This window comes from Heterodontus francisci, chromosome 1 (genome assembly GCF_036365525.1).
Source record: "Heterodontus francisci isolate sHetFra1 chromosome 1, sHetFra1.hap1, whole genome shotgun sequence".
NCBI classification, from domain to species: domain Eukaryota; kingdom Metazoa; phylum Chordata; class Chondrichthyes; order Heterodontiformes; family Heterodontidae; genus Heterodontus; species Heterodontus francisci.
In genome coordinates this window covers 11893903-11918124 of record NC_090371.1, presented here as the reverse complement: position 1 = coordinate 11918124, position 24222 = coordinate 11893903, and the positions used below count along the sequence as shown (strand labels likewise).

The 24222-nt window shown below is 49.3% G+C and overlaps 1 protein-coding gene across 2 annotated transcripts in view; it reads left to right on the top strand.

Moving 5' to 3' along the window:
- The window catches only part of LOC137367712 (rab11 family-interacting protein 1-like), a 146053-nt gene that overhangs the window by 78046 nt on the left and 43785 nt on the right, over positions 1-24222 (top strand). The window contains exon 3 of one of the 2 annotated variants that reach the window (XM_068028668.1): positions 736-1372. In XM_068028668.1, the coding sequence (XP_067884769.1) occupies positions 736-1372 (637 nt within the window). Of the gene's footprint in view, positions 1-732; positions 1373-24222 lie in introns of both variants that reach the window. The other variant, XM_068028667.1, reaches the window with a different exon arrangement.

The following is a 24222-nucleotide window of genomic DNA, read 5'->3' as shown; positions in this document are numbered from 1 at the left end:
TGACAATATTTTCATGGTCACCATTAGACTAGTTTTTAATTCCAGATTTATTAGTTGAATTCAAATTTCACCATCTGCCGTGGTGGGATCTGAACCCATGTCCCCAGGACATCAAGCTAGGCCTCTGGATTACTAGTCCAGTGACATTACCACTATGCCACCACCTTCCCTTTGCTGTGTGCAAATTGGCTGCTGCATTTCCTGCATTACAATAGTGACTACACTTCAAAAAGTGCATTGGTCGTAAAGCACTTTAGAACATCTTGAGGTGGTGAAAGGCTCTATCATAAATGCATGCCTTTTAAATACGCTACCTATTGTGGTATTGAGCCATGAGGAGGAGTTCGGTTCACCCCTCAACTTATTCGAAGTTCATTATCCCATTTAGTTCGAAAGTGAAAGCGGACCTAGGCTTGGCTGTGATGCCCTCTGCAGTCCATAAGCCTGCCAGTACTCACTGTCTGGGTCACCCATGAAGAATGGCCTCTTGGGCAAAACATATTGAAGGGCTGCCTGGTTGTGAAAGCCGCTATATCGATGCTTGTGCTCATGGACCTGGACCCCAGTGACAGTGCCTTCAGGAGAAGGAGGGGAGAGAATTAGATGATTGAGGAGTGGCGGGAGGGTGGGGGTGGTGTCTTGCCCTCATTGTAATAAAACAAAAAGTTCAGGTTTACTGGCTGAATGCAAATTGAAGTGTTTTATTTCTGTGTCTCTTCTCTCCTCGGTCAGTAGATGGCAATCCATCCTTACCTAAGAAAATGACGCACAAGAGAGCTCTTAGCGATGAGGTTGGGCAGGGGAGCGCAACTGACACCAAAGGCCTCTCACCAAAGTCAAGCCCCTTGTCCAGGTCGTCTCTCTGCATCAACGGGAGCCACATCTACAGCGAGGAACCCTCCTTGGGTTTATTCCAAGAATCTTCCCCTCTGTCCCATTCCCTCCAGTATATTGCCAACAAGAGAGAGGACTCTCCTCAGCCAGCTTCAACTGAGGAACCCGAAGAGAAGCACTGGACGGCTCGCAGCAATGAGAAGGCGGAGACCAGGCTGATTCCTCCGGTCATCACAGTGGCTGATGAAGAGGGCACTTTGGTTTCGGCTGCAGACGGCCAGAGGAAGGAGGAGGTAGGAAGTGTCAGGGGAGCCAAGCCCGTGCATGTCGCTGTCCCCATCATCTCCACCGCCGAGCCCACAATGAACAAATTCCCAGATGAGACTAAAGCGGGCAGCATTTTCCCCTTTGGAAGCGACAGCAAGGATTCAGAGAGCAGGAGATCCCGGACTCCGTCTCCAGTGAGGAAATGCAGTTCTTTGGCTGAAAGAAGTAAAAACACTGGATGGTTCATGAAAGATGCCAATCACAAACCAAGGTCAGTGAAGTTAATAAAATTCTAGTTAAAATGCGAGGGATATGAGGAACTTCAGATGTCTCTTAAATGGCTTTCTTTGGGTGAGGTGACCTTTCTTCATCTTTGACTGAGAAAAGTCATCAACGTAACTGGAGGTTCAAGGCAGTCCCGTGCAATAGACTTTTAAGTCAGTTCACGGACTCCAAGGCAGCCTGTAATTTCTGTGGCCTGGTCGAGTCCATGTTCCATGTATACGTGGAATGTGCGAGCTTGCAGCCCCTGTTTGAGTATTTGAAGGGGCTTTCCAAGTTTTGGTTGCATTTCAGCCCCACACTGATCTTTGGGCACCCAGTGTGGAGCGGGGTGGGCCGGGGGATCTCCTCGTCGGTCTGCTTTTGGGCCTGGCCAAGGTGGTAATTCACAGGTCCAGGCTGCGGGCCTTCGGGAGGTCCGTCCGCCCTAATTGCCTGCCCCTCTTCCGATGTTACATTCACGCCTGGGTGTCCCTGGAGAAGGAGCATGCAGTGTCCGCCGGTACGCTTGAGGCTTTCCGCAACCGGTGGGCAATGCAGGGACTGGAGTGCATCATTGATGCAGACAATACTGTTTTAATTTGAGTTTTTGTTTTATTTATCTATTTTTAATAGTTATTTTAAAATGTATATAAGGAGGGCCTGGGGAATAAAGGCCCCCTCAACAAAAAAATATAAAAGGTGCCTGGGCTATAAAGACCACCTTAGGAAAAAAAAAAGGGGAAAAAAATGTGGTTAGATACAGAGTAAAGCTCCTTCTACACTGTCCCATCAAACACTCCCAGGACAGGTACAGCACAGGGTTAGATACTTCCTAATTGGGACTCCAGACTGCATCAAAGAGGTGCAGCTGACAGTGCTGCAGTCAGTTGCTGGAGGTGCTGCTGGAGAGGGAGAGCTGAGAACAGAACTGCAAAACTTGGAACAACTTTTGCTGCAGAGAGGAAAGACTTTGGCAATAAGGCTGTATTTCGAGGTGGGTGTCGAGCACCAGACTTTTATTTCATTTGGACTGTTGTGGGAGGTGGAAGAGGCCGGAACAGCAAGGGGTGGGGGCTGTACAATTCTGCAGGGAGCTGTGCAATTGCACTGACTACACAAAGAAGCTCCCTCCCCACCCTAATTGCCCAGCCTGGGTCAGCTGAAGCTGCCTGGCTATAGAGACGGAAGGACCGAACTAGTGCTTGGGCAGCTTTCAGCTGACCCAGGTGAAGACCCCTCCCACAACCCGAAGACCAGGAGTGTTTAGAGTGCTCAGAGTATCACCCTTTAAGGAGAAAAAAAAAAGCAAAGTCATCGCTTGTAGCCTGTCTTTCCCCTTTCCTGTATACCCTCAGCCCCTCCTCAAACCTACTCTTTGGTTTCTTTGTTTGCCTGCAATTTGGGGGTGGGGTTGGCTCTTGAACCATGGCAAGCCCATCATCACTGGTGGCGGGGCCTTCTCATACTTATGCGGCTGTAGCCTCTGCGGCCGCCCGTGTGACCCCGTCACCTTTTAAATTAATTACTTCGAGCCATGGGGTAAAGAGCTACCCCCACCCCAATATGTCTATAGAGGCCTGCGTAAAGGCAATGGCCGAGGTTGTCGGTCCCTCGGCCATTGTGGCAGCCTCAAAAATGTATGGGAAGGCTGTGTTCTTCCTGAAGACCGAGCGGGCCGTGTCCCTGGCCCTGAATAAAGGACTCACTGTGGGTAGGACTTTCCTGCAGGTGGACCCTCTGGGGCCCACTGCGCAGCGGATACTGTTATCAAATGTCCCGCCCTTAATTCCCAGTGAGCTCCTCCTCCTCCCCCTGCACCATCTGGGGGAGGTGAGGTCGGGGATCACCCCAGTTCCACTCGGTCTTCGGGAGCACAGCCTCCGACATGTCTACCCCTTCCGCCACCAGCTATTTATGCAGCTGGCACGGGAGGAGGTCTTGGAGGGCCACTTCAGTGTGGATTTCCAGGGAACGGCCTACCGCGTCTTTTGGACCTTAGACGGAGTGCGGTGCCACGTCTGCAAGTGGGTGGGGCATGTCCGTAAGAACTGCCCCAACCTCCTGGCTGCCAGTTCCACCTCAGCGGCCCAGGATGGCGCCACTGCACCTCGTCCCACTCCCCCGACACATCCAACAGACACCGCTCAGTCGGTTCCAGAGGCTGTGGTTTTCACAGTGGAAGGAAGGCATGGAGGAAAAGTAAACACCGAGAGGCTCAGCCCAAGGCCCGTTCCCAGGGAATCCACCTGTTCCAGGGCTGGGCTCAGGCCCAGAGTAACTTTAAAAAAAAAAGGAGGGTGTGGAGGTGGAGGCCTCTGATGACATGGAGGTCTCTGAGCCTCTGTGCCCTAGCGGGAAAAAGAGGAGAAGGCACCCCTCCACAGAGGTGCAGGGCCCATCTGTTGGAGGGGAGCTGTCTCCTGTTTCGGGTCCCTAGGTTCCCCCTACCACCACCAACATCAAGGCTGCAAAGTCTGGGCAGGAGCTCCCTATTCCTCAGGATGGAGGGGAGGGGGAGGCCCCTCTACATGGAGCCCCTCCTATGGGAGCAAGTGAAGCCCTACTTGTGGTGGGGGAGTCTGGGGATGCTTCTGGAGAAGCCTCCCATTCTGCCACTGGGTCGGGTGCCCTGAGTGGAGGGGAGGGCGAGTCCCCAAAGGGTAGGCTCTCCCAGCCAGAATCCACTGACAACCAGGAGACACCCGACCTGGTTATAACTGAAAATGCTGCCCCATCTGCTGGGCCTGTGGGTGCTGGCGGAGCGGGAGATGGCCCCCTCTCTCCACCTCCGGTCTCGGGAACTTCTGTCTCCCCTGGACCACTCATTGGCCTGGGGAAGGAGTTGGAGGGGGGTCCTGAACTGCTGCCGCCCACAGGCTCCAGTTCCATCTAAGAACCCAGAGAGGACTCCTCCGCCATCGATCCTGGGGGTGGGATCGTGACGGAGGTGGGACCAGCTGGTGCGTCCGGGATGTCCACCCCACAGTGTGTGGTGGTTGTGTTGGCCGCTGGCAGTGACGACCCGGAGGAGGACGGGGACTCGGTGTGGGGCACTGAGGATGACCTTGATTCCATCGCCAGTGAGGTGGTGGAGTCCTTTGTGCCTCCCACCAAGTCTCCTGTCATCCCCACGGCGGAACTCCGGGATTTCCTCGCAGCTTGCAGGGGTTGCCGCAATAAAGTTCAGCTGGCCCTCGGCCGTTGGTCAAGTCTGGCGCTCATCATTCAGTCCGTCTGTGCCACCCTCAAGAAAGCGGGCAAGGGCGCGGACGTGAAACTGGTTGAGAGGCGCCGTTTTAATGCGTTCCTCAATGGGTTGCTGGGGGTGTGGAAGGCCAGGTGCACTTCCGCTCCCTCCTCACAGTGAGGTGTTGGTGACAGGTTTCAGACTACCTTTGACATGAAGATAACCATAGCCAGCCTCAACATCAACGGCAGCAGGGGGTCTCACCGCAGATTTCACAATCTCTCAGTCCTCGGGGAAGGGAGATACGTGGTGAGCTTTCTGCAGGAAACCCACACTGTTCGGGAGAAGAAGCCACCTGGCTCCTGGAGTGGCAGGGTGGGGTCTACATGAGTCACCTCACCCCTATTTCTAGTGGGTTGGTTATCTTGTTGGCCCCGACTTTTCAGCCGGAGATCTTGGGGTCAAGTAGCTAGTGCCGGGCTGCTCGCCTGGGTAGCGTGCCTCTCCACCTTGTGAACGTGTACGCGCCCAGGCCTGGCGCGTTGCAAGCGCGCTTCTTTGAAGAAGTGTCCGCTCTCTTGAGCTCCATCGATAGCGGCGAGTGCATATCCTCGGGGGGGATTTTAACTGTACCCTCGAGGTGGGGGATCGCTCCGGTCCCCAGCACGGCCAAGCGGCAGTGGAGAAGTTGAGGGAACTGATTAGCTCCCTCAACTTGGTGGACATCTGGCGGAATCTCCATCCCGACTCCAGCGCCTTCACGTGGAGGATTGGAGGGCGAGGGTCCCGAATCGAATGCCTCTACTTTTCGCAAGCATATGTCTCTTGCGTTTCAGCGGCCTCCATGCGGCTGGTGCCGTGCTCGGACCACCACCTGGTGTGGGCGGAATTCACTCCGCTCTGCATGCGGGTGGGGTCCGCACTGGCACTTTAACAACTGGCTGCTGGAGGACGAGCGATTCCGGGACTTGTTCCGTTGATTCTGGGCTGACTGGAGAAGGAAGCGGGGGGCTTCCCCTCCTTAAGGCGATGGTGGGATGTGGGCAAGACTCACATCCACGTCTTCTGTCAGGAGTACGCGAAGGGGTGGACCAAGAGGCGGGAAGCCGAGATTGGGCGCCCAGAGAGGGAGGTGCTTGACTTGGAGTCCCACCTCGGTCATGCCGTCGTGGACCTGGCCCTGTGGCAGGCGTACAAAGAGAAGAAGGGCGCGCTGAGGGACCTGCAGCTCAAAGGGTCCCGAGGCACGTACGTGAGGTCACGGATCCAGATCCTGGAAGATTTGGACCGCGCCTCACCCTTCTTCTACTCGCTGGAAAAATGGCGGGGGGTCCGTAAGCAGCTCATTGAGCTGCTGGCCGACGACGGATCCTCTATCACGGATCCCGAGGGAATGGGCCTCCTGGTCCGTACTTATTACAGTGCGTTGTTCTCTCCGGATCCGTCCAGTGAGGACGTGCGCAGAGTTTTGTGGGAGGACCTGCCGCAGGTCAGCCCGGAGGGCGCCGAAGGATTGGAGGCTCCGCTCACGTTGGCGGAGCTGACTGGCACCCTCCACCAGCTCTCGAGGGGCAAATCCCCAGGGCTGGATGGGTTGACCGTGGAGTTCCTCAGGGCATTCTGGGACGTCTTGGGGGACGATTACGCGCGGGTCCTCGGGGAAAGCCTTGCGACCGGGGAGATGCCCCTCTCGTGGCGCATGGCGGTCATCGTCCTGCTGCCGAAGAGGGGCGATCTCCGCATGCTTAACAACTGGCTTCCGGTCTCCCTCATCAGCACGGATTATAAGATCTTTGCCTGGGCTATGTCTACCCGCCTGGGCTCCGTGCTGGTCCACATGATCCACCCCGACCAGTCCTACACGGTCCCGGGCTGATCCATCCAGGACAACATCCACCTGCTCCGGGACCTGGTCTCTTTCCCAGAGGGCTGGCCAGTCGGTCGCCTTTCTCTCCCTCGATCAGGAGAAGGCATTCGACAGGGTGGATCACGAATACCTTTTCAGGACTCATTTGGACTCTGGCCGCATTTCGTGGCTTGGGTCCAACTTTTATATGCCGCCTCAGAGTGTCGAGTCAAGGTTAACGGATCCTTGACAACGCCCCTTCACTTTGGGAGAGGAGTGCGTCAGGGATGCCCCATGTCCGGCCAATTGTACACCATCTGCGTGGAGCCGTTCCTGTGCCTGCTTTGCAGGAGGTTGACGCGATTGGCTCTGCGCGAGCCGGCCATGCGGATCGACCTCTCGGCTTACGCCGACGACGTGCTCCTCGCGGTCACAGATCCCGCGAGGATCAATTGGGAGAAATGTTCCGGACTCCTGGTGGGTCAGTGGCGGGAGGATTCCCTGCTGGAGAAGTTGACGCCTTTTGCGTGGAGCACCACGCACCTCCTCTATCTGGGAGTTCACCTTCGCCCCGCTGAGGAAGCCTGGCTGGCAAACTGGCAGGAGTTGGAGAGGAAAGTCACAACTTGGCTGGGGCGCTGGACAGGACTGCTCCGAGTGCTTTCCTACAGGGGCCAAGCGCTGGTCATAAACCAACTGGTGGCCTCCATGTTGTGGTACCAGTTGGTCACTTTGGCCCTGCCCCCTGCATTCGTCAAGATCCAGAAGAAACTCGTCGATTTCTTCTGGGGCAAGAGGAAACACTGGGTCTCTGCCGCAGTCCTGAATCTCCTGATCAAGGAGGGCGGCCAGTCGCTGGTGTGCGTCTGCACCCAGGCTGCGACTCTCTGCCTTCGGATCCTGCAGAGATACCTGTACGTCGAGCGTCCTCCCAGATGGTGTGTGCTGGCGACGTATTCTTTCCGCCAGTGTCACTGCCTTCAAGACAACACGCAGCTTCTGGCGGAGACCGTTAGCCGCGCATTTCTGAGGGAGTTGCCTGTCTTTTACTAGGGTCTATTCTGAGTCTGGAACATGGTCGCCTCCAGTCAGGGTGATCGCCCGCCGGCGGAGGAGAGCGCCTCAGCTGTCCGGGCGGCCGACTCCGGGGACGGACCGGCGGGCGGAGGAGTCACTCAAGCCCCCGGGATGCCCCTCACTGCAGGTGGCGAGGGGGCTCGGGAGAGCGGAGCACTCCCGGCCGAGCTGACCCCCGCTCGTCCAGAACTGCTCATCGGACTCAGGCCCCGAACCGCTTGGGAGCCGGTCCCGCACAACCTGAGCCACCTCTCAGAAATGCCCTCCGTGCCATTCCAATCGGCGCGGAGGGATTTCCTGTACGGGCTGCTCCTGCACACTCTTCACCTCCTCGCCCTCGTCAGCCGGCCTGACACGCCCTGGCAGTCCGCATTGCCATCTGGTGGCGAGGAGAAACCCCGATGGAGGTCTCTCTACGTGGGAGTCCTCCCCCTTTACATCGGGTCCTGGGGTGGAGGGTGTTGCATCGGGCAGTCCCGTACAATAGACTTTTAAGTAGGTTCACGGACTCCCAGGCCGCCTGTACTTTCTGCGGCCTGGACGAGTCCGTGTTCCATGTATATATGGAGAGAAGCGAGGTTGCAGCCCCTCTTTGAGTATCTGAAGGGGCTGCTCCTCAAGTTCTGGCTGCATTTCAGTCCCACGCTCCTGATCTTTGTGCACCCAGTGCGGAGGGTTGTGGGCCGGGATGAGGATCTCCTCATCGGTCTGCTCCTGGGCCTGGCCAAGGTGGCAATTTACAGGTCCAGGCTGCGGGCCGTCGGGGGGTCTGTCCTCCCTGATTGCCTGCCTGCCCCTCTTCCGCGGTTACCTTCATGCTCGGGTGTCCCTGGAGAGGGAGCATGCGGTGTCTGCCGGTACGCTTGAGGCCTTCCGCGACCGGTGGGCACCGCAGGGACTGGAGTGCATCATCGACGCAGAGAATGGCATTTTAATTTGAGTTTTTTTTTGTTTTTTTTATTAATGTTATTTTAACAATATGTATATAAAGGGGGCCTGAGGACTAAAGGCCCCCTTGACATAAAAAAAAAATGGGGTTCGATACAGAGTAAAGGTACCTCTACACTTTCCCCATCAAACTCTCCCAGGGCTGGTACAGCACTGGGGTTGGCTGCTTCCTAATTGGGACTCCAGAGAGAAAAAAAAACGGGATTAGATACAGAGTAAAGCTCCCTTTAAAAAAAAACGGGGTTCACTGAGGAAAATGATGGGGAAAAAAACGGGGTTAGATACAGAGTAAAGCTCTCTCTGCACTGTCCCCATCAGACACTCCCAGGGCAGGTACAGTTCAGGATTGGCCATTGCTTGATTGGAGGTGCTGATTGCAGCAACGAACCTCAGCTGACTGTGCTGCTGGCAGCTGGAGTTTGCAAAGGTGGGGCAAGGAGCTACATTGAGCAGAAGGAGAGCAGTTACAACCAAGCAGAGGGAAAGCTTGAACAATAATTACCTTTTAAAGTGGAAAAAAAAAGAGGTTCAATGATCCTCTAATAATTATCAGCCCATAGTTGGATTTAGGATAGATCACATTAGATTCAGTGACACTTCCTCTGTCCCAAACACGACTTTGGGTGCTCTTGAGCAGAAAGTTCACTTGAAGTAAACATTTTAAATTTATTTCTTTATTTCTAAGTGTCAGCGTGGCTCAGTGGGTAGCACACACGCTTCTGAGTTAGCAGGTTGTGCGCTTAAGTCCCACTCCAGAGACTTGAGTCCAAAATCCAGGCTGATACTCCAGTGCAGTACTGAGAAAGAGCTACACTGTCAAAGGTGCTTTCTTTCAGGTGAGATGTTAAACAGGCCTTTTTCGCTTGGTGCAGGGAATCCCATGTTACTAATGAAATAGGAACCAACACTTATTCCTCAACTTTTTTTTTGTGCATTAATTGGTTCCACATCTGCCTACAAAACAACAATGGCAAAACTTCAAAAATAATTCACTGGCTGTCAAGAACTTTGGGATGTCGTGATAATGTAAAAGACACTACATAAATGCAAATTTTTGCCTTTATTTGTATTGCTTGTTTTTTAAAAAATATATATAATTCTGTAAACTGTTCCAAGAAAAGATTTTGTAATGATTTAGATCCAGTTTCTATAGGACAAGAGCATACAGCAAAAAATTATCTACAAATTAACACTAATTGTCAGTTTTACGAAGATAATGATAGAGCAGTTAGTCATACAGAAAGACTTGCTTTTAGATAGTGCTTTTCATGACCACCAAACACCTCAAAGTGCTTTGCAGCCAATGAATTATTTTTGTAATGTAGGAAATGCAGCAACCAATTTGGGCACAGCAAGCTTCCACAAGCATCAGTGTGATAATGACCAGATAATCTGTTTTAGTAATGTTGATTGAGGGAAAAATATTGGCCAGGGCACCTATATAATAAATAAAATAATAAAATGCTGGAAATTCTCAGCAAGTCTGGTAGCATCTGTGGAGAGAGAAAGAGTTAACATTTCGGGTCACTTCTGATGACAGGTCACAGGTAGTCACCACGCAGCTTAAAATATATAGGCAGAAAAGAAATGGTTGACAGGCATGCAGGGCAGGGATCTCATGAGCATCTCACTCTCCAGGCGGTATTCAGTTCTGAATACTGATGAGAGTAATGGTTTCTCTAAGGAATGCAGAGCCAAGTGCACAAGCCACAGGGTGGCTTAGTGGGGGGGGGCGGGGGGAAGAGAAAGAAGCGTGAAAGAGCAACAGTGGTAGGGGATTCAATAGTGAGGGGAATAGAGAGGCGATGCTGCGACCGCAGTAGAGAATCCAGGATGGTATGTTGCCTCCCCGGTGCCAAGGATGTCACTGAGTGGCTACAGGACATCCTGTAGGGGGAGAGTGACCAGCCAGAGGTCATTGTCCATATCGGCACCAATGACATAAGCAGAAAGAAGGATGGGGTCCTGAAGGCAGAGTTTAGGGAGCTAGGAGAAAGATTGAAAGCTAGGAGCTCGAAGGTAGTGGGGAAACGGTGGTGTATTGGTAATGTTACTGAGCTAGTAATCCAGATGCCCAGGCTAATGACCTGGGAACACTGGTTTAAATTCTACCACAGCAGCTGATGGAATTTAAATTTGATTAATTCAATTAATTAATAAACATCTGGAATTGAAAGCTAGTTTCAGTAATGGTGCCATGAAACTATCATCGATTGTCGTAAAAACTCATCTGGTTTACTCATGTCCCTTAGGGACCAGAAATCTGCCAGTACTGTCTCCAGGACTGTCACTGACCTCATCTCCTCTGGAGATCTTCCCTCCACAACTTCCAATCTCAAAGTCCCACAACCCTGGACGGCCCGCTGCTTCCTCCTTCCCAAAGTCCACAAACAGGACTGTCCTGGCAGACTCATCGTTTCAGCCAGTTCTTGCTCCACTGGAATTATTTCTTCCTAACTTGACTCTATATTTTCTCCGCTAGTCCAGTCTCGTCCCACCTACATCTGTGACTCTTCTGACGTTCGACGTCATTTTGATAATTTCCAGTTTCCCATCTCTCTAAACCTCCATCCCCCACCAAGATAGCCTGAAGGCTCTCCGCTTCTTCCTTGAACAGAGGCCCAACCAGTCCCCATCTCCACCTACCCCCAACCACCAACGCCGCCCTCCCCCCCACCCCCCCCACCCTCCACTTGGCTGAACTTGTTCTCAATTTGAACAACTTCTCCTTCAATTCCACTCACTTCCTCCAAATAAAAGGTGTTGCTATGGGTACTTCCATGGGTCCTAGCTATGCCTGCCTTTTTGTAGGGTATGTTGAACATTGCTTGTTCCAGTCCTACTTAGGCCCCTTCCCTCACCTTTTCTGGTACATTGATGACTGTGTCAGTGCCACTTCCTGCTCTTGCCCTGAACTGGAAAATTTAATTGTTTCCAATTTTCGCCCTTCTCTCACCTTCACATGGTCCATCTCCAATTGTTCCCTTCCTTTCCTCGACTTCGGTCCCCAGAAATGGAGAGAGAGGTTGTCCACTAATATTCATTATCAGCCCAACGCTACCTTGATTACACTTACTTGCACCCTGCCTCCTTTAAGGACTCCATTTCATTCTTCCAGTTTCTCTGTCTCCAATGCATCTGTACTGATGCAACCTTCCACAACAGCGCTTCTGATGTCTTCCTTTTTCCTCAACTCAGGATTCCACCCCCCAACCTTGTTGACAAGGCCTCGACCATGTCCGACCCATTTCCCACACTTCTGCCCTTACCCCTTCCCCTCCTTCCCAGAACCATGTCCTCTTCTCCTTGACTTCCCCTTGTCCTCGCTTTCCACCCCACCAACCTCCACATCCAAAAGATCATCCTCCACCATTTCTGCCACCTCCAGCATGATGCCACCACCAAACACATCTTCCCTTCCCCTCTCCTGTCAGCATTCCGAAGGGACAATACCCTTCATGACACTCTGGTCCACTCCTCCATCACCCCTGACACCTCATCCCCTTCCCACGCAATCTCAGGAAGTGTAATACCTGCCCTTGTACCTCCTCTCCCCTCACCATCCAAGGCCCCAAACACTCCTTTCAGGTGAAGCAGCAGTTAACTTGTGCTTTCAATTTAGTATTGTGCATTCGCTACTCACAATGTGGTCTCTTCTATATTGAGGAGACCAAATGCAGATCGGGTGACTGATTTGTGGAACACCTCGACTCAGTCGCATGCATGACCTCGAGCTTCCAGTTGCTTGCCATTTAAATTCACCACCCTGCTCTCTCTCCCACATTTTTGTCCTTGGTCATAGAGTCATAAAGTTATACAGCACAGAAACAGGCCCTTCGGCCCATCGTGTCTGTGCTGGCCATCAAGTACCTATCTATTCTAATCCCATTTTCCAGCACTTGGCCAATAGCCTTGTATGCTATGGCATTTCAAGTGCTCAACTAAATATTTCTTAAATGTTGTGAGGGTTCCTGCCTCCACCACCTCTTCAGGCAGTGTGTTCCAGATTCCAACCACCCTCTGAGTGAAATTGTTTTCCCTCAAATCCCTCGAAACCTTCTGCCCCTTACCTTAAATCTATGCCCCCTGGTTATTGATCCTTCCACTAAGGGAAAAAGTTTCTTTCCATCTATCCTATCAATGCCCCTCATAATTTTGTTTACCTCAATCAAGTCCCCCCTCAGCCTTTTCTGCTCTAAGGAAAACAACCCGAGCCTTTTCAGTCTCCCTTCATAGCTGAAATGTTCCAGCCCAGGCAACATCCTGGTGAATCTCCTCTGCACCCTCTCCATTGCAATCATATCCTTCCTGTAATGTAGTGACCGGAACTGTACACAGTACTCCAGCTGTGGCCTAACTAGCGTTTTATACAGCTCCATCATATCTTCCCTGCTCTTATATTCTATGCCTCGGCTAATAAAGGCAAGTATCCCATATGCCTTCCTAACCACCTTATCTACCTGTGCTGCTGCCTTCACTGATCTGTGGACAAGTACACCAAGGTCCCTCTGACCCTCTGTACTTCCTAGGGCTCTGCCATCCATTGTATATTCCCTTGCCTTGTTAGTCTTCCCAAAATGCATCACCTCACACTTCTCAGGATTAAATTCCATTTGCCACTGCTCTGCCCATCTTACCAGCCTATCTATATCGTCCTGTAATCTAAGGCTTTCCTCCTCACTATTTACGACACCACCAATTTTCATGTCATCTGCGAACTTACTGATCATACCTCCTATATTCACGTCTAAATCATTAGTGTACACTACAAACAGCAAGGGTCCCAGCACCCGATCCCTGTGGTACACCACTGGTCACAGGCTTCCACTTGCAGAAACAACCCTCGACCGTCACCCTCTGCCTCCTGCCACTAAGCCAATTTTGGATCCAATTTGCCAAATTGCCCTGGATCCCAGGCTCTTACCTTCTTAACCAATCTCCCACGTGGGACCTTATCAAAAGCCTTACTGAAGTCCATGTAGACTACATCAACTGCTTTACCCTCATCTACACATCTGGTCACCTCCTCGAAAAATTCGATCAAGTTTGTGAGACACGATCTTCCCCTGACAAAGCCATGCTGACGATCCCTGATTAATCCCTGCCTCTCCAAGTAGAGATTAATCCTGTCCCTCAGAATTTTTTTCCAATAGTTTCCCTACCACTGATGTTAGACTCACTGGCCTGTAATTATCCCTGCTACCCTTCTTGAATAATGGTATCACATTTGCTGTCCTCCAGTCCTCTGGTACCCCTCCTGTGGCCAGAGAGGATTTGGACATTTATGTCAGAGCCCCTGCTATCTCCTCCCTTGCCTCATATAATAGCTTGGGATACATCTCATCTGGGCCTGGGGATTTATCCACTTTTAAGCCCACTAAAACAGCTAATACTTCCTCTCTTTCAATGCTAATTTGTTCAAATATATCACAATCCCCCTCCCTGAACTCTACACCTACATCGTCCTTCTCCATAGTGAACACAGATGAAAAGTAATCATTTAAAACCTCACCAATGTTCTCTGGCTCCACACACACATTGCCACTTTGGTCCCTAGTCTTTCCCTGATTATCCTCTTGCCCTTAATATACTTAAATAACATCTTGGGATTTTCCTTTATCTGGCCTGCCAGTGTTTTTTCATGTCCCCTCTTCGCTCTCCTAATTACTTTCCATACTCCTCTAGGTCCTCTGCTGTTTTCAGCACTTTGAATCTGCCATAAGCCTCCTTTTTTTCTCTTATCTAATCCTCTATATCCCTTGACATCCAGGGCTCCCTGGATTTGTTGGTCGTATCCTTTACCTTTACGGGAACATGTTGGCTCTGAACTCTCACTAGTTCCTTTTTGAATGATTCCCACTGGCCTGATGTAGACTTTCCTACAAGTAGCTGCTCCCAGTCCTCTTTGGCCAGATCCTGTTTTATCATATTGAAATTGGCCTTCCCCCAATTCAGTACTTTCATTTCCAGTCCCTCTTTGTCCTTTTCCATAACAACCTTAAATCTTACAGATGTGGCAGAATCTGTGGAAAGAGAAGCAGAGTTAATGTTTTGGGTCAGTGACCCTTCTTCGGAACTGACCCAAAACGTTAACTCTGCTTCTCTTTCCACAGATGCTGCCAGACCTGCTGAGTGGTTCCAGCATTTCTTGTTTTTATTTCAGATTTCCAGCATCCGCAGTATTTTGCTTTTATTTAAATCTTAGAGTTATGGTCACTATCCCCGAAATGCTCCCCCACTGATACTTCTACCATTTGTCCAGCTTCATTCCCTAGGATTAGGTCCAGTACTGCCCCTTCTCTTGTAGGACTTTCTACGTACTGGCTCAAAAAGCTCTCCTGTATGCACTTTAAGAATTCCTTCCCCTTTAAGCCTTTTGCACTAAGACTATCCCAGTTGATATTGGGGAAGTTGAAATCCCCTACTGTTATTACCCTGTTATTTTTACACCTCTCTGAGATTTGCCTACATATCTGCTCCTCTATCTCTCCCTGACTGTTTGGAGGCCTGTAGTCACTCCCAGCCAAACGATTGCCCCCTTTTTATTTTTAAGTTCTACCCATCTGGCCTCATTTGATGTACCTTCTAAGATATCATCCCTCCTTAGTGCAGTAATTGACTCCTTTATTAACAGTGCAATGCCACCTCCTCTTTTACACCCTCCCCTGCATGCCTGAAGATTCTGTACCCTGGAATTTTGAGCTGCCAGTCCTGCCCTTCACTCAAACATGTCTCTTTGTTAACAATAATATCATAGTCCCATGTGTTAATCAAGTGGTCATTTATGCTCTGCCTTCCAGACTGACTCAGTTTCTCTTCTATATTTGGCTTTGCATCACCCCCTACCTGCACTCTGTATCCCATCCCCCTGCCAAATTAGTTTAAACCCCGCTCCCCCTTCTCCCCTCCCCCCAACAGCACTAGCAAACCTCTCAGCAAGGAATATAGGTCCCGTTCCGGTTCAGGTGCAACCCGTCCAACTTGTACAGGTCCCACCTTCGCCAGAAACAGACCCAGTGATCCAGGAAACTAAAGCCTTCCCTCCTGCACCATCTCTTCAGCCACGCATTCATCTGCTCTATCCTCCTATTCCTATACTCACTAGCACGTGGCATCGGGAGTAATCCAGAGATTACAATTTTTGAAATCCTGCTCTTTAATCTGCGACCTAGCTCCCTAAATTCTTGTTGCAGGACTTCATCCCTCTTTCTATGTATGTCATTGGTACCAATGTGTAGCATGATCTCTGATTGTTCAGCCTCCCCTTTCAGAATGTTCTGCAGCCACTCCGTGACATCCTTGACCCTAGCACCAGGGAGGCAACATACCATCCTGGAGTCACGTTTGCGGCCACAGTAACGCCTGTCTGTACCCCTTACGATAGAATCCCCTATCACTATAGCCCTACCACTTTTCTTCCTTACCTTCTGTGCAGTTGAGCCACCCATGGTGCCGTGAACTTGGCTCTTGCTGCTTTCTGCTGAGCCATTTCCCCCAACAATATCCCAAGCGATATACCTGTTAGAGAGGGGAATGGTCTGCTGCAGTGTTCCAGTAAACCTCAACGCAAGCTCGAGAAAAGCACCTCATCTTACGATTAGGCACTCTGCAGCCTTCTGAACTCTCATTCTGACTGCCATTTTTTGAAAAAAAAAATTATTTTCTTAATTTTATTTTTTAACCATGGTTAACTTGGTTTTTCATGCTTTTGCTTTCAGGCAGAGCTGTTCATTATTCTGCCATTAACACTCTGGATTAATGCTTTGTCTTTTACTACAACTATTAGCACTCCCTTTGCCTTTTGCTCTGTGACATCTCTGTCATTTAATTTCTCCTACCCTCTGGCCTATCTCACATCTTCCCTTTTGCTCTTCTTCTCCCCCCCGCTTTCACTTGCTTATAGCCTATTAGAGTCATAGTCATTTACGGCACAGAAGGAGGCCATTCGGCCCATTTCTAACTTTTGCCAGTTCTGATGAAAGGTCACAGACCTGAAATTTTGCCTCTGGTACTCTCACCACAGATGCTGCTAGACCTGCTGAGCATTTCCAGCACTTTTTGTTCATATTTGTTTTCCAGCATTCGCAGTCTTTTATGTTTATTTAAATTTGCCATCCTTAGCTGATCTGGCCTACATGTGACTCCAGATCCACAGCAATGTGGTTGATTCTTAACTGTTGTGTATTGTTGTAGTGTAGATTGAGTGTTGTCTAAACAAGTCTAGGGTTATTTGTAGCGCTGAAGAGTAACTCTTTTATTATATATAGATCTAACTATTTACACTCTCCACAAGCCTCTCTAGCCAGCACACCTTGTGCTGCTTCTAACTTATTCTCCGCTTAATACCCATGTGACTATTACATCATCATCACTACACTGGGAGGGGGTTCCCCCCCCTCTCTTTCTCTCAAACATTAATCATTTTCGGGCTCTTTTTGTTATTCATTCATGGGAAGTGGGCATCACTGGCCAGACCTATTTTATTGCCCATCCCTATTGGTCCATCAGAGGGTGGTGGTGAGATGCCTTCTTGAACCGCAGCAGTCTCTGTGGGGTAGGTACACCCACAGTACTGTTAGGAAGGGAGTTCCAGGATTTTGACCCAGCGACAGTGAAGGAACGTGATATAGTTCCAAGTCAGGATGGTGTATGGCTTGGAGGGGAACTTGCAGATGGTGGTGTTCCCATGCCTCTGCTACCCTTGTCCTTCTAGGAGGTAGAGGTTGCGGGTTTGGAAGATGCTGTCGAAGGAGCCTTGGTATGTTGCTGCAGTGCAAAAGGATATAAATAGGTTAAGTGAGTGGGCAAAAATTTGGCAGATGGAGTATAATGTGGGAAAATGTGAACCAGTCCACTTTGGCAGGAAGAATAGAAAAGCTATTTACTATTTAAATGGAGAAAGATTGCAGAACTCGGTGGTGCAGAAGGATCTGGATGTCCTGGTACATGAATCACAAAAGGTTAGTATGCAGGTACAGCAAGTGATTAGGAAGGCAAGGGAATGTTGCCTTTTATTGAAAGGGGAATAGAGTATAAAAGTCGGGAAGTTTTACTGCAGCTGTACACGATCTTGGTGAAACCACATTTGGAGTACTGTGTACAGTTTTGGTCTCCTTATTTGAGAAAGGATATAATTGTGTTAGAAGCAGTTCAGAGGAGGTTTACTCGACTCCTTCCTGGGATGAAGGACTTACCTTATGAAGAAAGGTTGAACAGGCTGGGCCTTTACCTTTGGAGTTTAGAAGAATGAGAGGTGATCTTATTGAAACATGCAAGATCCTGAGGGGACTTGGTAGAGTGGATACTGGGAGGATGTTTCCTCTTGCAGGGGAGACTAGAACTAGGGGACACAGTTTAAGAATAAGAGTCTCCCTTTCAAGACGGAGATGAGGAGAAATTATTTTTCTCAAAGGGTTGTTAGTCTGTGGAATTCTCTTCCCCAGAAAGCAATGGAGGCTGGGCCAATGAATTTATTCAAGGCTGAGTTAGTTGGGTTTTTGATAGACAAGAGAATCATGGGTTATGGGGGGCAGGCAGGAAAAGGGAGTTGAGACCACAACCAGATCAGCCATGATCTTATTGAATCGCAGAGCAAGCTCGAATGGCCTACTCCTAAGTCCTATGTTTCTATGGCACTCAACTTTTCTCAGTTCTGATGAAACGTCACAGACCGCTCTCCACAGATGCTGCAGCTTTGTTCAAGATTCCCCCACTAGTGGAAACATCTTCTCAAAATCTACCCTGTCAAGCCCCCTCAGAATCTTGTACGTTTCAATAAGATCATCTCTCATTCTTCTAAACTCTAATGAATAAAGGCCTAACCTGTTTGATAGGTCAACCCCTTCATCCCAGGAATCAGCCTAGTGAATCTCTTTTGAACTGCCTCCAATGCCAGTATATCCTTCCTTAAATACGGGGACCAAAACTGTACCCAGTACTCCAGGTGCGGCCTCATCAACACCCTGTACAGTTGTAACAAGACTTCTCTATTTTTGAACTCCAACCCCCTAGCAATAAAGGCCAAAATTCCATTTGCCTTCTTAATTACTTGCTGCACCTGCATGCTAACTTTCTGTGTTTCATGCACAAGAACACCCAGATCCCTCTGTGCTGCACTTTTTTGAAGTCTCTCTCCATTTAAATAATAATCTGCCTTTTGATTCTTCCTACCAAAGTGCATGACCTCACACTTACTTACATTAAACTCCATCTGCCAAGTTTTTGCCCATTCACTCAACCTATCTATATCCTCTCGCAGATTCCTTATGTCCTCATCACAGTTGAGTAGTTGAGACAAATAGCATAAATGCATTTAAGGCAAACATATGTAAGCATATACAAAGAACAGTACAACACATGAACAGGCCATTCGGCCCTCCAAGCCTGCGCCGATCTTGAAGCCTGCAGTAACTAACACCTTCTGCACTTCCGGGGCCCAGATCCCTCTATTTCCTTCCTATTCATGTATTTGTCAAGATGTCTCTTAAATGTCGCTATCGTATCTGCTTCCACCACCTCCCCTGGCAGCAAGTTCCAGGCACTCAACACCCTCTGTGTAAAAAAAACTTGCCTCGCACATCCCCTCTAAACTTTGCCCCTCGCACCTTAAACCTATGTACCCTAGTAACTGACTCTTCCACCCTGGGAAAAAGCTTCTGACTATCCACTCTGTCCATGCCACTCATAACTTTGTAAACCTGTATCATGTTGCCCCTCCACCTCCGTCGTTCCAGTGAAAACAATCCGAGTTTTTCCAACCTCTCCTCATAGCTAATGCCCTCCAGACCAGGAAACATCCTGGTAAACCTCTTCTGTACCCTCTCCAAAGCCTCCACGTCCTTCTGGTAGTGTGGTGACCAGAATTGCACGCAATATTCTAAGTGTGGCCTAACTAAGGTTCTGTACAGCTGCAACATGACTTGCCAATTTTTATACACTATGCCCCGACCGATGAAGGCAAGCATGCCGTATGCCTTCTTGACTACCTTATCCACCTGCGTTGCCACTTTCAGTGACCTGTGGACCTGTACGCCCAGATCTCTCTGCCTGTCAATACTCCTAAAGGTTCTGCCATTTACTGTATACCTCCCACCTGCATTAGACCTTCCAAAATGCATTACCTCACATTTGTCTGGACTAAACTCCATCTGCCATTTCTCCGCCCAAGTCTCCAACCGATCTATATCCTGCTGTATCCTCTGACAATCCTCATCATTTTTCCGCATCTCCACCAACCTTTGTGTCGTCCGCAAACTTACTAATCAGACCAGCTACATTTTCCTCCAAATCATTTATATATACTACAAACAGCAAAGGTCCCAGCACTGATCCCTGTGGAACACCACTAGTCACATCCCTCCATTCAGAAAAACACCCATCCACTGTTACCCTCTGTCTTCTGTGACTGAGCCAGTTCTGTATCCATCTTGCCAGCTCACCTCTGATCCCGTGTGACTTCACCTTTTGCACCAGTCTGCCATGCGGGACCTTGTCAAAGGCTTTACTAAAGTCCATATAGACAACATCCACCGCCCTTCCCTCATCAATCATCTTCGTCACTTCCTCAAAAAACGCAATCAAATTAGTAAGTCACGACCTCCCCTTCACAAAACCATGCTGTCTCTCGCTAATAAGTTCGTTTGTTTCCAAATGGGAGTAAATCCTGTCCCGAAGAATCCCCTCTAATAGTTTTCCTACCACTGACGTAAGGCTGAGGGAGAAAGAGTAGAAGGTTATGGTAGGGTGAGATGAAGAGAGGTGGGAGAAGGCTTATGTGGAGCACAAATATTGGCACAGATCAGGTGGGCCAGTAGGCCTGTTTCTGTGCTGTACATTCTATGTATCATAGAATCACATATACTCTTGCATAATTCTATTTGCAAGAGTATACCAGCCTCTACTCCATCCCAAAACAACAGCAACAATCGTCACCAACATGCCTTTAACAGCAAAATACATCCCAAAGGACTTCACAAAGGCGGAAAGATTTATAAAGGGAATTTGCAGAGAATTTAAACGGCTGAAGGCACTACCACCAATGGTGGAGTGAAGGGGGTGGAAAATGCACATGGCCGAAGTCAGAGGAATGCAGAGTTTGTGTGGTGCGCAGGTGGTTACAGAGATGGGGCTGAGACCATGTACCTCAATAGACTGCCTCTTACTGTACGAATATGGACTGCTTTTATTTTCCATACTAAGTATTCTGTGGCCTCTGTGGCTGAGGTTGCCAGTTTCAGCTACAGACAGTCGCTGGGTATCGTGAAGGCTGTGACATTTTGAATAAAGCAGTAATTGTCAGATGCATTCTAGCCTCCCAGCCACACTGCATGTTTTGCAGTAAATATTTCAATCAGGAGGAACAAAGGTCAACTGTTGCCCATGAGGAGCTGGGCTGTATAACTGGTTAGTTACTGGTTGTGGTTGATCATGCCTCAATTCCAAAATGGAAAGTTAATACTCATTTTGCTTGTATTCTGAGTAGTTTGAACTGCACTTTTAAATTTGTGCCTCACTGTCCCTCCTTAGCTATCAAAAAAAAATCCACCCTAACAATGTTTTCTGAAACAGTATGTGGATGTCCCGACTAGAGAAGGGGCTACACTCAACCTCCTCTTGGGATGGGCAGGTGGTTGATGTGTCAATGGGGGAGCACTTTGGGACCAGGGACCATAACTCTATTAGCTTCAAGATAGTTATTGAAAAGGATAGGACTGGTCCTCAGGTTGAAGTCCTAAATTGGGGGAAGGCTAATTTCGCTGGCATCAGACAAGAACTCTCAAAAGTTGAATGGAAGAGGCTGTTTACAGGTAAAGGGACGTCTGGCAAGTGGGAGGCTTTTAAAAGTGAGATAGGAAGAGTTCAGGGCCGGCATGTTGCTGTTAGATGGAAGGGCACGTTTAGGGAACCTTGGTTGACGAGGGATATTGAGGGTCTGGTCAGGACAAAGGAGGAGGCATATGTCAGGTATAGGCAGCTGGGATCGAGCGAGTCCCTCGAGGAGTATAGGGGATGTAGGACTACTCTTAAGAAGGAAATTAGGAGTGCGAAAAGGGGCCATGAGATTTCCCTGGCAGATAAGATAAAGGAGAATCCTAAAAGATTCTATAAGTATATTAAGAGTAAAAGGGTAGCTAGGGAGAGAGTAGGTCCCCTTAAGGATCAGTGTGGCAATCTATGTGTGGAGCCACGAGAAATGGGCGAGGCCTTAAATGTATATTTCTCGTCCGTATTTACCGTGGAGAAGGTCATAGAAGCTAGTGAGTTCAAGGGAGGGAACACCAATATCCTGGAGCATATCAACATTACAAAGGAGGAGGTGTTGGAGGTTTTGAAGCGCATTAAGGTGGATAAATCCCCAGGGCCCGACCAAGTGTATCTGAGGATGCTATGGGAAGCAAGGGAGGAGATTGTTGGGACCCTGGCAGAGATTTTTGTATCCTCGTTAGCCACGGGTGAGGTACCAGAAGACTGGAGGATAGCTAATGTGCCTTTATTTAAGAAGGGCAGCAGGGATAAACCAGGGAACTACAGGCCGGTGAGCCTTACATCAGTGGTGGGAAAGTTATTGGAAGGGATTCTGAGAGACAGGATTTATATGCATCTGGAAAGGCATGGTCTGATTAGGGATAGTCAGCATGGCTTTGTGCATGGGGAATCTTGTCTCACGAATTTGATTGAGTTTTTCGAGGAGGTGACCAAGAGGATTGACGAGGGCAGGACGATGGACGTTGTCTACATGGACTTTAGCAAGGCCTTTGACAAGGTCCCGCATGGTAGGCTGGTCCGGAAGGTTCGAACACATGGGATCCAGGGTAAGCTGGCAAATTGAATACAAAATTGGCTTTGTGATAGGAGGCAGAGGATGGTAGTGGAGGGTCGTTCTTCAGATTGGAGGCCGGTGACCAGTGGTGTGCCGCAGGGATCGGTGCTGGGCCCTCTGTTGTTTGTCATATATATTAATGACTTGGATGTGAATGTAAGGGGCATGATCAGTAAGTTTGCAGATGACCACCAAATTTGGTGGTATAGTGGACAGTGAAGAAGGTTGTCTAAGGTTACAAAAGGATATAGATCAACTGGGAAAGTGGGCAAGGGATTGGCAAATAGAATTTAATGCAGACAAGTGTGTAGTGTTGTATTTTGGGAAGTTAAACCAGGGCAGGACATATACAGTGAATGGCAGGGCCCTGGGGAGTGTTGTTGAGCAGAGAGACCTTGGAGTGCAAGTACATAGTTCTCTGAAAGTGGCAACACAGGTAGACAGGGTGGTGAAGAAGGTGTATGGCATGCTTGCCTTTGTCGGCCGAGGCATTGAGTACAAGAGTTGGGACGTCATGTTACAGTTGTACATAACGTTGGTTAGGCCGCATTTGGAGTACTGTGTGCAGTTCTGGTCGCCGCACCACAGGAAAGATGTGATTAAGCTAGAGAGGGTGCAGAAAAGATTCACAAGGATGTTCATAGAATCATAGAACATACAGCACAGAACAGGCCCTTCGGCCCACAATGTTGTGCCGATCCTTTGTCCTCTGTCAAGGACAATTTAATCTATACCCCATCATTCTCCTTTATCCATATACCTATCCAAAAGCCTTTTGAAAGTCCCTAAAGTTTCTGACTCAACAACTTCCCCGGGCAAGGCATTCCATGCCTCGACCACTCTCTGGGTAAAGAACCTTCCCCTGACATCCCCCTTATATCTCCCACCCTTCACCTTAAATTTATGACCCCTTGTAACGCTTTGCTCCACCCGGGGAAAAAGTTTCTGACTGTCTACCCTATCTATTCCCCTGATCATCTTATAAACCTCTATCATGTCACCCCTCATCCTTCTCCTTTCTAATGAGAAGAGGCCTAGAATGTTCAGCCTTTCCTCGTAAGACTTATTCTCCATTCCAGGCAACATCCTGGTAAATCTCCTCTGCACCCTCTCCAAGGCTTCCACATCCTTCCTAAAATGAGGCGACCAGAACTGCACACAGTACTCCAAATGAGGCCTTACCAAGGTCCTGTACAGCTGCATCATCACCTCACGGCTCTTAAATTCAATCCCTCTGCTAATGAACGCTAACACCCCATATGCCTTCTTCACAGCCCTATCCACTTGAGTTGCAACTTTCAATGATCTATGCACATAGACCCCAAGGTCTCTCTGCTCCTCCACATGCCCAAGAACCCTACCGTTAACCCAGTATTTTGCATTCATGTTTGTCCTTCCAAAATGGACGACCTCACACTTTTCAGGGTTAAACTCCATCTGCCACTTTTCAGCCCAGCACTGCAACCTATCCAAGTCCCTTTGCAGACGACAATAGCCCTCCTCGGTATCCACAACTCCACCAACCTTTGTATCATCTGCAAATTTACTGACCCACCCTTCGACTTCCTCATCCAAGTCGTTAATAAAAATCACAAACAGGAGAGGACCCAGAACTGATCCCTGCGGCACGCCACTGGTAACTGGGCTCCAGGCTGAGTATTTACCATCTAAGACCACTCTCTGCCTTCTATCAGTTAGCCAATTCTTAATCCAACTGGCCACATTCCCCACTATCCCATGCCTCCTGACTTTCTCCATAAGTCTACCATGGGGGACCTTATCAAATGCCTTACTAAAATCCATGTACACCACATCCACTGGTTTACCCTCATCCACTTGCTTGGTCACCTGCTCAAAGAATTCAATCAGGCTTGTGAGGCAAGACCTACCCCTCACAAAACCGTGCTGACTGTCCCGAATCAAGCAGTGTCTTTCCAGATGCTCAGAAATCCTATCCCTCAGCACCTTTTCCATCAACTT